Source organism: Chamaea fasciata, unplaced genomic scaffold (genome assembly GCF_029207755.1).
Source record: "Chamaea fasciata isolate MVZ Bird 193981 ecotype frontalis unplaced genomic scaffold, bChaFas1.0.hap1 SCAF_342, whole genome shotgun sequence".
Lineage (NCBI taxonomy): Eukaryota > Metazoa > Chordata > Aves > Passeriformes > Sylviidae > Chamaea > Chamaea fasciata.
Genome location: NW_027094427.1, coordinates 59,349 through 75,315, shown reverse-complemented (window position 1 = coordinate 75,315; position 15,967 = coordinate 59,349). Strand labels below are relative to the sequence as shown.

The 15,967-nt window shown below is 49.1% G+C and overlaps 1 protein-coding gene across 2 annotated transcripts in view; it reads left to right on the top strand.

The window, feature by feature from the left end:
• The window catches only part of UPF1 (UPF1 RNA helicase and ATPase), a 26,479-nt gene extending 10,512 nt beyond the window's left edge, over positions 1-15,967 (top strand). The window contains exons 9-24 of one of the 2 annotated variants that reach the window (XM_066208547.1): positions 51-168; positions 984-1,143; positions 1,250-1,368; positions 1,990-2,154; positions 2,343-2,457; positions 2,971-3,114; positions 4,659-4,872; positions 5,868-5,985; positions 6,989-7,145; positions 8,258-8,400; positions 9,055-9,229; positions 9,885-9,966; positions 10,704-10,865; positions 11,355-11,572; positions 11,901-12,023; positions 13,218-15,967. In XM_066208547.1, the coding sequence (XP_066064644.1) occupies positions 51-168; positions 984-1,143; positions 1,250-1,368; positions 1,990-2,154; positions 2,343-2,457; positions 2,971-3,114; positions 4,659-4,872; positions 5,868-5,985; positions 6,989-7,145; positions 8,258-8,400; positions 9,055-9,229; positions 9,885-9,966; positions 10,704-10,865; positions 11,355-11,572; positions 11,901-12,020 (2,210 nt within the window). In that variant the 3' untranslated portion in view covers positions 12,021-12,023; positions 13,218-15,967. The remainder of the gene's footprint in view (positions 1-50; positions 169-983; positions 1,144-1,249; positions 1,369-1,989; positions 2,155-2,342; positions 2,458-2,970; positions 3,115-4,658; positions 4,873-5,867; positions 5,986-6,988; positions 7,146-8,257; positions 8,401-9,054; positions 9,230-9,884; positions 9,967-10,703; positions 10,866-11,354; positions 11,573-11,900; positions 12,024-13,217) is intronic. The other variant, XM_066208549.1, reaches the window with a different exon arrangement.

Here is a 15,967-nt window from a genome sequence, read left to right as displayed (position 1 = left end):
TGGGGGAGAATAAAATCCCAAATTTCTGCTCGAAATTACTACTTAACGAGGTTCTACAGATTATGGTGATGAGATTGCCATCGAGCTGAGGAGCAGCGTGGGAGCTCCAGTGGAGGTCACTCACAACTTCCAGGTGGACTTTGTGTGGAAATCCACATCCTTTGACAGGTATTGAGGCAGCACCTCACACCTTGGCCGGCCCTCGGGTGTCAGTTTTTGGTCTTTGCCTTCACTGAGGGTTTTTAAACAACAAAAGAGAAAATCTGGTCTTGATTTGGCAGCACCCATCAAAAATCTGAGTGCGTGGGGAAGAGCTGGTTCAGAGAGGTTGGAAATGGAATTAACAGCGTAAAATGGGCAGGTTTTCCTCATTTTGGAGCGTTTGTTGCAAAGACATCAAAGGGAGGAATTTTTACCTTGTGTTTAATAATAGTTGAAAGATAAGAAGAAAATTAGTTTTGTGGTTCAGCTTCCTGAAATTGCTTTAAACGGTTTAAATACCCAAATTTGGCTGTGGGGCCCACAGGCTTCAGGCAGGTCTGTGTTTGGTAAGACAAGAGTTGGCTTCTTACCCTATTCTTAGAATTTCCTAATAACTTCCTAAATTTATTTCCTGATATTTTCCTGAAATTATTACTAGTATATCCTATTATCCCCTTTATTATTTTATTCATTGTGGCTGCAAATTTTCTTCAAACCTTGCCCCCAAATTCCTGCCACGCCTTCTTGCAGCTCAGATTTCAGCCACGGATTCCGCCACCAAAGGCTGGCTTTCCTCTCCACGTTTTTCTGGCAGCACCTTGCAACGTCCCCGTGGGGGGAAAAAAGCAAAACCTGTGTTGTAATTTTTGTCCTTTTAATTCTGTTAATAACTCTTGGCTGTTGTTCTGTTTCCAATAGCTGGCGTAGGACACCTGTGGGTGCTTCCCTTGAGGCCACACTGATCTTTAGCGATAATTCCCCGGCTTTTCCCTTCATTTCAGGATGCAGAGTGCCCTGAAAACATTTGCAGTTGACGAGACCTCGGTGTCTGGCTACATTTACCACAAACTGCTGGGCCACGAGGTGGAGGACGTCATCATCAAATGCCAGCTGCCCAAACGCTTCACAGCCCAGGGACTCCCTGATCTCAACCACTCTCAGGTAACCTCAGCTCCTGAGACACAGAACACCGATAAACACACCTCAAACAGCCAAAGTGCTGCGCTTGGAATGGTAAATAAAAATAAAAATTAACTTTCTTCTTTAGGTTTACGCCGTCAAGACCGTCCTGCAGCGTCCTCTGAGCCTTATCCAGGGTCCCCCTGGCACTGGGAAAACAGTGACGTCAGCCACCATCGTGTATCACCTGGCCAGGCAGGGCAATGGGTGAGAGCTGCTCCCTCTGAGCTTTTAGGGATGGGCTGGGTTCGTGCAAAGAGTCCCCTCCATTTTAAAAGCAAAAATCCTTGGTGTCACTGAGCTGTGCTTTCTGGGGAGGGTTGCACAAAATGCCTTCCCCAGCGGATTTTTAGGGGGGGTGTTTCTACTTGTATTTTATGGCAAGTCTAGTGGAAAGAAATTCCAGTTTATTGAGAGGTTGGGGCTGACTTTGGGGTAGGTTCTTGACTGATTTTGGGCTGACTTTTGGCTTACTTTTGGCCGGTTTTTTGTTGACTTTTGGCCGGTTTTTTGACTGACTTTTGAGCTGATTTTTGGCCGACTTTTTGGCCAAATTTTGGCTGATTTTTGGCCAAATTTTGACTGATTTTTGACCAAATTTTGGCTGATTTTTGGCCAAATTTTGACTGATTTTTGACCAAATTTTGGCTGATTTTTGGCCAAATTTTGACTGATTTTTGGCCAAATTTTGGCTGATTTTTCGCTGACTTTTGGGCTGATTTTTGGCTGACTTTCGCCTTATTTTTGGCTGACTTCTGACCAACATTTGTCTCATTTTTGACTGACTTTGAGCTGGCTCTTAGCTGACTTTTGGGCTGATTTTTCCAGGCCTGTGCTGGTGTGTGCCCCCAGCAACATCGCCGTGGATCAGCTGACGGAGAAGATCCACCAGACCGGCCTCAAGGTGGTTCGTCTGTGTGCCAAGAGCCGCGAGGCCATCGACTCCCCCGTGTCCTTCCTGGCCCTGCACAACCAGATCAGGAACATGGACAGGTGAGGGATGAGGGAAACACTCAATTTTCCGTGTTCCTTGGAGTGTTTGGAGGGGTTTTGTCACCGCAGCACCGTTGTCCTCATGGTGGGATTATTTTGTTTTAGTTAAAAATCACTTTCACTGCAATCCTACAGAGTTGGTTGGGGCTGTAAAGCAAAATTCTTGGGGTTTTTTTGGTTTTTTTCAGCATGCCAGAGCTTCAGAAGCTGCAGCAACTCAAGGATGAGACTGGAGAACTTTCCTCTGCTGATGAGAAACGTTACCGGGCACTGAAGCGCACGGCGGAAAGGGAGCTGCTGATGGTGAGGCCTGGGGCTGCCACCCCAAATCCCAGTGGTGCCACCCCAAATCCCAGTGGTGCCACCCCAAATCCCAGTGGTGCCACCCCAAATCCCAGTGGTGCCACCCCAAATCCCAGTGGTGCCACCCCAAACCCCAGTGCTGCCACCCCAAATCCCTGCTGCCGCCCCAGATACTTTCTACCATTCCAGTGCTGCCACCCCAAACCCCATTGCTGCCACCCCAAACCCCATTGCTGCCACCCCAAACCCCAGTCCTGACCCCATTGCTGATCCCAAACCCCATTTCTGACCCCATTGCTGATCCCAAACTGCAGTCCTGACCCCATTGCTTACCCCAAACCCCATTTCTGGCCCCATTGCTGACCCCAGCCCCCATTTCTGGCCCCATTTCTGACCCCAGCCCCCATTTCTGGCCCCATTGCTGACCCCAGCCCCCATTTCTGGCCCCATTGCTGACCCCAGCCCCCATTTCTGGCCCCATTGCTGACCCCAGCCCCCATTTCTGGCCCCCAGAACGCCGACGTGATCTGCTGCACGTGTGTGGGCGCGGGCGATCCCCGCCTGGCCAAGATGCAGTTCCGCTCCATCCTCATCGACGAGAGCACGCAGGCCACCGAGCCCGAGTGCATGGTGCCCGTGGTGCTGGGGGCCAAGCAGGTAAATCATCCCGGATTCCTTCCGAGTGGGAGGGGCACTGGGCAGCCGCATTCCCACTGGAGACACACAGAATTGGTCCTTTTCCATAGCGTCAACCTCACTGACTTTATTTGGGGTTAGTGCTCTTAACCTGGGGTCAGCCCTGTTCATTTGGGGTCAGTCCTGTTAATTCAGGGCCAGCCCTGTTGGTTTGGGGTTAGTCCTGTTCATTTTGGGTTAGTCCTGTTCATTTGGGGCTAGTCCTGTTCATTTGGGACTAGTCCTGTTCATTTGGGATTAGTCCTGATCATTTTTTGGTTAGTCCTGATCATTTTTGGTTAGTCCTGTTCATTTTGGGTTAGTCCTGTTCATTTGGGGCTAGTCCTGTTCATTTGGGATTAGTCCTGATCATTTTTGGTTAGTCCTGTTCATTTGGGACTAGTCCTCTTCATTTGGGACTAGTCCTGTTCATTTTGGGATCAGTCCTGTTCATTTTGGGTTAGTCCTGTTCATTTTGGGGTCAGCCCTGTTCATTTTGGGTTAGTCCTGTTCATTTTGGTGTTACCCCTGTTCATTTTGGGGTTAACCCTGTTCATTTTGGAGTTAACCCTGTTCATTTTGGGGTTAACCCTGTCAGTTTCTGTTTCCTTGCCCTGAAAGGTGTTGGTGCACTTGAAACAATCTGGCGAGCGAAGAAGATTTTCTATTTAAATGATCATCTGAAAAAAGAGAGACACTAAAGGTTTCTGAGCCTTTGGGGAGAGCTGAAGTTTATCACAAGTTAGAATAATTAATTCCTAATGTCAGGGAATGGTTTAAACTGACAGAGAGTGGGTTTGGATTTTATATTTAGAGGAAATCGTTGCCTGTGAGAGAGGGGAGGGGCTGGAATTCCCAGAGAAGCTGTGGCTGCTCCATCCCTGGGAGTGTCCAAGGCCAGGCTGGAGAGGAGAAACTCCAGGGAGAGCTCAGAGCCCCTTCCAGAGCCTCAAGGGGCTCCAGGAGAGCTGGAGAGGGATTTGGGCCAAAAACGGGAATTCCAGGACACAGGGCATGGCTCCAAACTGGGAAAAGGGGAATCTGGGTGGGAATTTGGGCAGGAATTCCTGGCTGGGAGGGTGGGGAGGGGCTGGGCTGGAATTCCCAGGGAAGCTGTGGCTGCCCCTGGAAGTGCCCAAGGCTGGAAAAGCGAAGCTCCAGAGAAACCTTGGAGACATTTCCAGAGCCTAAAGGAGGGCTGGAGCGGGATTTGGGATGAGGGATGGAGGGGCAGGACACGGGGAATGGATTCAAACTGGGAAAAGGGGAATCTGGGTGGGAATTTGGGCAGGAATTCCTGGCTGTGAGGATGGTGAGGGACTGGGCTGGAATTCCCAGAGAAGCCCCTGGATCCCTGGAAGTGCCCAAGGCCAGGCTGGAGCCACCTGGGATGGTGGGAGTCATCCCAGGGGTGGCACCGGCTGCGATGTAAGATCCCCCCCAAACCGCGATTCTGGATTTTCCAGCGGCCTATTTCTATTTCTCCAAACAAAACTGACCCACGGCCAAACTGTTCCCTCCCGCAGCTGATCCTGGTGGGTGACCACTGCCAGCTGGGCCCCGTGGTGATGTGCAAGAAGGCGGCCAAGGCGGGGCTGTCGCAGTCGCTGTTCGAGCGGCTGGTGGTGCTGGGCATCCGGCCCATCCGCCTGCAGGTGCAGTACCGCATGCACCCCGCCCTCAGCGCCTTCCCCTCCAACATCTTCTACGAGGGCTCCCTGCAGAACGGGGTCACGGCAGGTGAGGGGCCGCTGGGGACCTGGCGGGGGAAAGTCCTGGTGTTGGGGTGTGAAGGTGGAGATGGTGAGCGCCGGGCTGGGCTGTTGGCACTGGGGGCTCACAGAGGTGTTCCCTTTCCATCGTGGAAACCTGACTGACGGCTTCTGGGGTCAGCCCAGTTCCTTTTGGGGTCAGCCCAGTTCATTTTAGGGTCAGCCCAGTTCGTTTTGGGGTCAGCCCTGTTCCATTTTGGGGTCAGCCCTGTTCATTTTGGGGTCAGCCCAGTTCGTTTTGGGGTCAGCCCAGTTCGTTTTGGGGTCAGCCCAGTTCATTTTGGGGTCAGCCCTGTTCATTTTGGGGTCAGCCCTGTTCATTTTGGGGTCAGCCCAGTTCGTTTTGGGGTCAGCCCAGTTCATTTTGGGGTCAGCCTTGTTCATTTTGGGGTCAGCCCTGACTTCTTCTGGGGTCAGCCCTGTTCCTTTGGGATTAGCCCTGTTAATTTAGGGTTAGCCATGTTCTTTTAGGGTTAGCCATGTTCCATTTAGGGTTAGCCATGTTCATTTGGGGTCAGCCCAGTTCATTTTGGGGTCAGTCCTGTTAACTTTGGGCCAGCCCTGTTCGTTTGGGGTCAGCCCTGTTTGTTTTGGGGTTAGCCCTGTTCCTTTGGGGCCAACCCAGTTCCTTTGGGCTCAGCCGAGTTCATTTTGGGGTCAGCCCTGTCAGTTTCTGTTTCCCTGGCCTGGAAGGTGTTGGTGCACTTGAAACAATCCGAGGAGCGAAGAAGATTTTCTATTAAAATGATCATCTGAAAAGAGAGAGACGCGAAAGGTTTCTGAGCCTTTGGGGAGAGCTGCAAATCTTCAGCAGGGATCAAAGCAGGCGTGTTCTTTCTCAGCTGGGTTCGGATTTTTTAACAAAAATAAATCTGCATCACGCTTCATTTTGAGGCTCTTTGATATGGAAATTGCCAAGTGGTGTTGCTGATGCGTTCAGCTGCCTGTTGCTGCTCCCCTCAGCTGACAGGGTGAAGAAAGGCTTTGATTTCCAGTGGCCTCAGCCTGACAAACCCATGTTCTTCTACGTCACCCAGGGCCAGGAGGAGATTGCCAGCTCAGGCACCTCTTACCTGAACAGGTGAGCAAAACTCAGGCCTAAACCTGGCCTCAGTGAGCAGGGCAGGCCTGGGGGTTCCTCAGTGATTTATTCCTCGGGGAATGAACCCAGCTTTAATAAAAGCTTCCATCACAGCCTGAGCTGCGTTTCAGAGTTGGTTTTCCCCTCCTCCTTTTGTGGCAAACCAGGAGAGGAAGGTGGGAGCGGCTCAGGGCTGGCCTGGCGTTGTTGTGTGGAGGAGTTCTTCCCTCTCGGGGTGTAGAAGGAGCAGGGGGTGATAAAATGCCTGATGAGGATGAATTTGAGCCAGCACGAAACGCTCATCAAGTCACATTTTGGATAACTCCCATTTCTAATAACTCCTCAAGCAGAATCCTAAATCGCAGATTTAGTCCAAAAGGGATGGAAATTAACTTCTGAATTTTTTCCCCATCCCTTTTTCCTGCACATTCCACCTTCCTTCTCAACAAAAAAAACCTTAAAATTTGCTCCTCTTGCGTCATGATTGTTCAGGTGCCTGGCAGGGAAACCAGCCCAACTTACGAAAAAACCCCAAAATATCAGCTGAGATATTTTTAATTTCAGTCTGTTTCCCGAACAGCATGTGCAAGACTGGCTACAGTGAGGCAGATTGTGCCCACACAAACAGCACAATGCTTGGCTGATAGAGGGCATTGGCATCCAAAACTTTCTTTATTTAAAGCTTTAAGATAAAGGATCTGGGGGATGTTTGGAACGATGGTGATGGCACAAGTTCCACGTGTACATTTCACCTCCAGCAAGAAATTCCGTGTGGAATTGAGGAGGTTTTGCTGTTTGTTTGTAATTCTGAGAAGCTGGAGGTAAATTTTTTGTCCTTCTGAGGTTTTTGAGCTGTTGGTTTTGACCCAGATTTCTGCCCAGTGAGGAGCCGGAGCCGAATGAACCCCGGTGCTCGAGCAGAATTCATCTCCCCACGTGGGAACCTTTCAAATCCCACAAACTCCCTAAACAACCTGATCCCTGAGCCTTTGTGCCTCCCCAGGACTGAAGCTGCCAACGTGGAGAAGATCACCACGAAGCTGCTCAAGGCTGGGGCCAAGCCTGACCAGATTGGCATCATCACCCCCTACGAGGGCCAGCGCTCCTACCTGGTGCAGTACATGCAGTTCAGCGGCTCCCTGCACACGAAGCTCTACCAGGTATTGAAGCCCAAAAGTCACAGATTGTCAAATTCTCCGTGTTTTTTAATGTTTATTCCACCTTCAGGCTCCGTCTGTGTCCATGTCTGAGCTTTTGAGTTGGTTTTGGTTAAGGTCGAGGGAAGTTTTTTGAATTTTTGAGTTGGTTTCTGTTAATACAGATGGATTTTGGTTTGAATTTTTGAGTTGGTTTGGGGTAATGTCAATGGATTTTGTTTTGATTGGGTTTTGGGTCATGTCAGTGGATTTTGTTTTGAATTTTTGAGTTGGTTTTGGTTAATGTGGATGGATTTTTATTTTTCATGAGTTGGATTTTGTTAATACCAATGGAGGTTTTTTTTGAATTTTGAAGTTGGTTTTGGTTAATACGGATGAATTTCTTTTGAATTTTTGAGTTGGTTTTGGTTAAAATCAAGAAGAGTTAGGAGCTACCAATGCGAACTGGGGAAAATCTGCTAAAAAACCTGTGTGGAAAAAAAGCCTCCAACAAATCCTCTGAGGCACAGGAGGGAGAAGTCACAGTGGAAAACCTTGTGCCTTCACCAGCCCTGCATGCCAGGAAACCAACAAATAAATCCTGGTGGCCACAGGCTTTCTTGGCCTGGGAGCACAGAACACATCCTGCCATCAGTGCAGCTCCTCCAGCAAACGGAAAAACGAGCTGTTACAAACAGGACAGTTCTGGCCTCAATCTGCTCTTGTTTTGCAAAGTTGAGAGCTCGAGCGGTGTTTTTCGGTGGAAATACTTTTTCCCTGTGCCAGGAATGATGTGTTCCTCTCCCTGAGGTTTCTCAGAGCTCATTTGGACCTCTGGAACAGTCAGAACTTTTTGGCAGCGCTCTCAGCGAAGAGCTGCTCTGCAGAGTTTCGGGGAAAACAGGAGAACCATAAAACTCTGAGAACATGAAAGGAATCTCTCCTAAAACCAAAACTCCCTGTTCCCGTCTGCTCAGTGCCCAGAGGAATTACCAAACCATTCCTCACTCCAAAAACAACGTTTTCCTCAGCTGCTGGAGGGTTCAGTGCGTGGCCAGGGCCTTTGGCAGTGCCTGCTGGTGGCAGAGTTTCTGTTTTGCTGTCGTGATTTGAGGCGTTTTTCCTGTGTTTTGCAGGAAGTGGAAATCGCCAGCGTGGACGCTTTCCAGGGCAGGGAGAAGGATTTCATCATCCTGTCCTGTGTGAGGGCCAACGAGCACCAGGGCATTGGTTTCCTCAACGACCCCAGGAGGCTCAACGTGGCCCTGACCAGAGCCAGGTGAGGGGAACTGGAGGAGCCAGGGGAGAGGGATGGAGGGGCAGGGCACAGGGAACGGCTTCCCACAGGGATTTTGGGGAGGAATTCTTCCCTGTGAGGGTGGGGAGGGGCTGGGATGGAATTCCATCCCTGGGAGTGTCCAGGGGCAGGCTGGGGCAGCAGGGAAGGTGTCCCTGCCCATGGCCCTGCCAGAGCTTCGAGATCCCTCCAGGCCAAACCCTCCTGTGCCATTTTTACCTGCTCACCTCAGCCCCTGTCACCATCTGCCATCAGTGAATTTGAGGAGTCACCACATCCTTCCCATTTTCAGCACCTTCACCTGCTTCTCTATCACTTCCAGCAACCTTTTTTTTTTCTTTTTTTTTTTTGTCCATTTTGCCTTTTTTTAAAAATTTTTTAATGGATCTGATTCCAAAAAGGCTGAGATGGACTTCAGCTGCTGCTGGATTCCTGGTGTTCCCAAGCTTCAAAACCAACACGGGGTGGGTTTGGTTGAACACAGAGCAAGCCTGAAGGAGGAACTGAAGAATCTGCCCGCAGCAATCCCCTTCCAGCTGTTAATCCCCATCTGGAACCAACCCTGCAGCTCCCATTTTGCATCTGAGCCACCAAGGTGCTTTTCACATCCCCAAACTCACTCTGTGCCGCCCACAGGTACGGCGTGATCATTGTGGGCAACCCCAAAGCCCTGTCCAAGCAGCCCCTCTGGAACCACCTCCTGAATTACTACAAGGAGCAGAAGGTGCTGGTGGAGGGGCCCCTGAACAACCTGAGGGAGAGCCTGATGCAGTTCAGCAAACCCCGCAAGCTCGTCAACACCATCAACCCCGTGAGTGCCCTGCCCTGGCCCCCTCCCCACCCTCCCCGGGGCTGCTGACAGCAGCCAATTAGCCCCTGATGGGTTAATTAATCATTCAATGGGTGGAATGAGCCGCCCACACTGCCCCACGGAGTTTTCCCTTTTGGGCGCAGCGTGACTTAAAGGGGGGGAAGCAGCTGCTGCTGTCGCCAGGTTGAGCAAAGTTGGATGTTTTCTTTTTTTAATTGCTGGGTTTTGGTATGAGGGGAAGATCCTGAAGTGAATGAAGGAATTGGTTTGTGTAGAAAGGGAAAAGTCGCTTTTAACCCTCGAGTTTTACACTTGATTTTTAAGATAAATCATTACTGGGGGAGCTTGGCAGCCAGCACAGTGAATGGAGCAAGGGAATTACCAGGGCCACAGAACAGACTAAAAACTCACCGGATATTTCACCCTTTGGGACAAGCTGCTGGAAAACCTTACTTTGGCTGTTCAGAATGTGGCTGAAACAATAATTAAAGTTTTCCTGTGTGTTAGGATGAATCCGTTTCCTCAAGGCTTCGCGTGATCTGTGGAGTTTTCTGGATTTTTACCCAAAATAACTTCCACTGAGGGGGCAGTGCAAGGTTTTCTTGGGGGGGAAAAAAAGATGAGGGTGAATGTGTAATTACCCAAATCTCTGCAGGGTGCTCGTTTCATGACCACTGCCATGTATGATGCACGAGAGGCCATCATCCCTGGCTCTGTCTACGACCGCAGCAGCCAAGGTAAAGAAAATCCCCCGGAATTTCACTCTCAGGGATTTTGTTTTTCCACTAACCAACCCCTGGGGAGTCACACCTGCCACACTTCGACCTTTGAAACTTCTTAAAAGCTTTTAAACCTGTGAAAAAATATGAATTTGGGAAAGATTTAAACTTCAAACTACGGGAAAATACGGAATTTGAGGGCTGAAAATGTTTGGGGTGAAGTGGAGGCTGAAATGTTTGGGATTTAATTTAACTGAAAATGTTCAGGATGAATTTGAGGGGTGAAAACGTTTGGAACGAAGTTGAGGGCTGAGAATGTTCGGGATGAATTTTAAGGGTTGAAAATGTTTGGGATGAATTTGGGGCTGAACTGTTTGGGATTTAATTTAACAACTGAAACTGTTTAAGGTGAATTTGAGGGCTGAAAAACCTTCAGCCCGGATTTTACTCTCTGTAAATAAAATCCCAACCTGACACGTGCAGAGCAAGTGCCAAAAAAAGGGGAGAAAGAGTGTGAGGAGCATTTCAGGAATCTCAGATGGGGCTGTGAGGGGGGACCTGTGGGATTTGAGGGCGTGTTAAATGAACTGATGGAATTTCCAGGTGTGAATAAACAACGAGGCGGAAACTCTGCTCCCTCCTAACCCTGGCAGCTCCCACCTTTCCCACCCCAGCTCCAGGGCTCGGAATTGACCTGCAAACACCCACAATTCCAACAAATCCTTGTGTTTCCCCCCCCTCCTCCCTTTTCCCAGGGCGTCCATCCAACATGTACTTCCAGACCCACGACCAGATCGGGATGATCAGCGCTGGCCCCAGCCACGTCACCGCCATGAACATTCCCATCCCCTTCAACCTCGTCATGCCCCCCATGCCACCCCCGGGCTACTTCGGCCAGGCCAATGGCCCTGCTGCAGGTACAGGGGGGGAAATTGGACCCCAATTCCTCGGGCCATGGTCTGTGTTTGGGTCGAGGTTTGAGCTGCCCCAGATTCAGACCTGTGAAACCTGCGGCGCAGTTAAAGTCACGTTAAGGTGTGAACGCGGCGCGTTGGGTGTTAATAGGTGTACAGGTTGTGGAGTGAACATTTTAGCCACCTTAAGAAGAAGATAAACAATGTCTGTTTGCATTTTTCCTCTCATTGCTGTGTACCAATGAGAGAATCCTTGTAACCGTGCTCCGTTTCCAAGTGTATCTAAGCTGCCGTTTTAGATGGAATAATGGGAGAACGGATGTGAACCACGTTCTGCCTTGCCCTGGTCTAGCTTCCCATATATTTTAAGGGGTTCCCTGCTTCAAGAAACGGCTAAAAAGATCTGGGAGGGATCAAATTAACTAAAAAAAGAGTTGGTAGCTATAAAATTTCTCACTGAACTCTTTTTTTTTTTTTCTTTTCCCCCCGCAGGCCGTGGGGCTCCCAAAGGGAAGACGGGCCGCGGCGGGCGGCAGAAAAACCGATTTGGGATTCCTGGCAGCAGCCAGTCCAACCTCCCCAACAGCCAGGCCAGCCAGGACGTGGTGTCCCAGCCCTTCTCCCAGGGCCCCCTGACACAGGGCTACATCTCCATGAGCCAGCCCTCACAGATGAGCCAGCCTGGGCTCTCCCAGCCGGAATTATCCCAGGTGAGCACGGAGTTTTGGGGTGGTTTTCCTGGGGTTTGTCTCAGTGAGCAGTGCCTGCAGCTCCTCCTTCCTGAGGGAAACGAAACTGAAAGTGCTCCCAGTGACTCAGCTGCAGCATTTACACCCTGCACTGTTGGGGGCACGAAAGTAAAATGTTGCTTCAGCTGATCAACAGCTCAAAAAAACCCCTTAAACTGGGGAAATTCTGCACCAAAGAAAAGCAGATTTAAAAAACCCCCCAAACCCTCTCAGCTTTATCATTAACCTGCTTCTGCTTTTGACTTGAGCTGGACGCTGATTGTGAGGCTTCCCTGACCTTCCCCTGCAGGACAGTTACCTTGGTGATGAGTTTAAATCCCAGATTGACGTGGCGCTGTCACAGGACTCAACTTACCAGGGGGAACGAGCATATCAACATGGTGGAGTGACGGGACTGTCACAGTATTAGAGTGTAAGGAGCCCTGAGAGCCCTCCCTGATTTAACTGTCCCCTCCCCGATTTAACTGTCCCCTCCCTGATTTAACTGTCCCCTCCCCGATTTAACTGTCCCCTCCCTGATTTAACTGTCCCCTCCCCGATTTAACTGTCCCCTCCCTGATTTAACTGTCCCCTCCCTGATTTAACTGTCCCCTCCCTGATTTAACTGTCCCCTCCCCGATTTAACTGTCCCCTCCCTGATTTAACTGTCCCCTCCCCGATTTAACTGTCCCCTCCCTGATTTAACTGTCCCCTCCTCTGATTTAACTGTCCCCTCCCCTGATCTAACTGTCCCCCACCCCTGATTTAACTGTCCCCTCCCCGATTTAACTGTCCCCTCCCCGATTTAACTGTCCCCTCCCTGATTTAACTGTCCCCTCCCCGATTTAACTGTCCCCTCCCTGATTTAACTGTCCCCTCCCCGATTTAACTGTCCCCTCCCCGATTTAACTGTCCCCTCCCTGATTTAACTGTCCCCTCCCCGATTTAACTGTCCCCTCCCTGATTTAACTGTCCCCTCCTCTGATTTAACTGTCCCCTCCCCTGATCTAACTGTCCCCACCCCTGATTTAACTGTCCCCTCCCTGATTTACTGTCCCCTCCCCGATTTAACTGTCCCCTCCCCGATTTAACTGTCCCCTCCCTGATTTAACTGTCCCCTCCCCGATTTAACTGTCCCCTCCCCTGATTTACTGTCCCCTCCCTGATTTACTGTCCCCTCCCTGATTTAACTGTCCCCTCTCTTGATTTAACTGCCCCCTCCCCTGATTTAACTGTCCCCTCCCCTGATTTAACTGTCCCCTCCCCCGATTTAACTGTCCCCTCCCCGATTTAACTCTCCCCTCCCTGATTTAACTGTCCCCTCCCCAATTTAAACTGCCCCTCTTTGATTTAACCTGTCCCCCTCCTTGATTTAAGCTGTCCCCCTCGATTTAAGCTGTCCCCTCCCAGATTTAAACTGTCCCCATCCCTAAGTTAAACTATCCCCTTTGATTTAAACTGTCCCCTCTCTCATTTAAACTGTCCCTTCTTTAATTTAAACTATCCCCTCTTTGATTTAAGCTGTCCCCTGTTTGATTTAAGCTGTCCCCTCCCTGATTTAAGCTGTCCCCTCCCTGTGTGAGCAGGGCCACCCCCCCTGACCAACCTCTCCCTCTGCCCCCTCCAGGTTGAGGAAGAAGAGCTAAGCTTGCGTGGAGCTTAGTTCATCAGCATTTTATTCTGGGTAATAAAAAAAATAAAATAAAATGGATACCTGTTTTCCACTGCTAAAACTGAAGCACCACTGTGTGAGAGAGAGAGAGAGAGCAACAGGAGAAAGCAAGAAACCAACCAACGGAGAGAGGAGAGAGAGAAGAGGAGAGAAAGGAGCGCGCGAGAGGAGCCACTGCTGGAGCTCACTGAGACAAGGAGAGACCGAGAGGAGAGAGAGCCCTGAGGGACTGGCTGGCGCCTCACTGGGACAGCTCCCACCCCAACAGCAGTGCTCGGCTGGGGCCCTGCTCCCCCAGCCACCCCCAGCTCCGGAGAAGGGCCTTAAAAACACAACAAAGCAGGTTTCACTTCATTCCATGACTTCTCTTTGCGAGCAGGGCATTAAAAACCTTTCAGAGCGGGGTGGGGAGAGGAAAACCCTCACCTCAGAGTTGGGCTCGTGGTTTGGTGGTTTATTTTTTAATTTTTTTTTTTTTTGAGGTGGGTACTAAAAGGAAATATTTTTAGCAGGAGCTGTGTTGAAAAACTGTTAGAAAGCGGAGTGTCTGAGAGAGGGGAGGGGTGAAACAAACAAAAAGAGAGAAAATCCCTGCCTGGGTGACAGCCAGCCAAGCAGAAATCCAGCTGCTGCTCAACTCTGAGGTGCAGGTTTTGTTGTCCAACACTGGCTCTGAAATTTGGTGTCATCGTGTCGCCCACATTCTGAACGAGGTGGTTTTAAAAGAGATTCTTTCGAAAAACAAACCAAAACCAAAAGGAGCACTGAATTTTTTTAAGAAGTTTTGTCTCTGAATTCTTAGTGGTGGACCTGGGAGATTTAAATCCTTGTTCTGAGAAGCTTATATTACAAAAAAAAAAAAAAACAAAAAACAAACAAAAAAAAACCTTTAAAAAAAAAAAAAACACCAAAAAAATTAGAAGCACCATCCTTGAGAACTTTCAGTGTGATTTCAAGTTGCAGCAATCAGCCTCTTCTTCCTACCTGGGATAGTTTAGAGTGAGAGGAGCCCGCGTGCTCGAGCGGGAGGGTTTCCAAGTGTTCTCTGTACGCTTTAAATTGGCAACTGTCTGGACTCTGCTCTGTGAAAAAACAGCCTTTCTGTGAGATGACCTTCATGCTTGGAAGGGGAACGGGTTCCTGTGCCCTTCGGCCCTGGAGGGAAGGTGCAGCCAGGCCTGCTTTGCTCCCCAGGGGGGTTTTTTTGGGGGGGAGGGAGGAAGGAGCAGTGGAAATTGGGGATTATTTCGGTCGGGAAGGAAGAGAGCAGGAAGGACAAACGGACAAAGCAGGCAGGTGGTGGAAGGTGGTGGCCTCTGAGAGAGATTTTTGAGGTCAGGCTTTGGGGTGGTTTCTTGAGGTGATGGAGGCAGGAGAGGGACAGAGTGAGGGAAGAAAAGAAAAAAAAAAAAAAAAGGTTGGAAAGAAAAAAAGAAAACAAAACCTTTTTGCTTTGTGAAATGCAAAGTTTTGAGCCCAGCTGGGGGTCAGGACTGAGAGGAGCCCACGAGGAGAAGCCACCCACGTCCTGAGCTGTAGCCATGGGCAGCACTTGGGAGCTTTTCATTTCTGTCAAAACCTTTTTTTTGTTGTTTTTTTTTTTTTAGGAACAGCACAGAGAGAAAGAATTAATTCCTCCAGCCCCATTTTTTATTTTTTACTTTTTTTTTAAAGCAGATCTTGAATTAGAATCACCTCTACCTCCCAATTGGCAGCAGCAGAGATTGATCCAGGACCTGGGTGTTCCTCAGGCTGGAGTGAAGCTTTACACTCAAAGGGCTCCAAGTGTTTCTAGTCCTTGGTTTGTTGTTTTGTTGTTTTTTTTTTTTGGGGGAGGGGGGAAAAAAAGAACCTCAAAATACCTCTCATCTGAATGTACTTCAAACAGCTCAAAACCCCCATTTTTGTACCCTGGCAGGGGGGAAACCCTTTTGATTCCCGTCCTTCCTGGAGATCCCTGCCCTGGATTTGCCCCCAGAGCAGCCGTGGTGTGGAACACCCCCAGCCCGGGAGGGACATTGCAGAAACTGCAAAAAAACCCACAAAAAAACAAAAAAATAAACCTCACAAAACCCCATTCTTTTCTCATCCAAAGCCTCCAGAGTTTAGACTTTAAACCAGTGAAAGAATGGAGACACAGGCCACCTTCCTTCCTCGTGAGATGGACTTGTTTTATTTATTAACATTTGCCGAAGGGCTTTTTTTTTAATTTTTTTTTTTTTTTTTTTTGGTTTTTTTTTTTGTTTTTCTTCGTAGGCTGCGTAGTGGCGTAGAATTTTCGGGTAGGTTTAAGCTGAACCCCTCTGTGCAAAGCTATCCATGAGTAATGTAGCCCCCTCCTCTCCCCCAACCCTTGATTTCACTGCTGGGAATGCTTGCCTCTGCTTCGTGCTGCTTTTTTTTCCTTTTGTAGCAGTTCCAACTCTTTTTTTTTTTGAGTTTTACAAATCCAGACATCAGTGCTAGCACGGTGTTAAAACTCTTCTTCTTTTTTTTTTTAATTAATTAAAATCTTCTTTTTTTGTTTTGTTTTTTTTTTTTTGGTCTCAAGTTTTGTTTTAAAACCTGTTTGTCATCAAATAAAAAAAAAAAAATAAAAATAAAAACGAATTAAACAGCTCTTGCATTCAAGGTGGCCCCTTAAGTTTCAATGAGGAAACCATGCAACGTTCATTAAAGCTTTAGTCTGATTGTATAAACTTCAA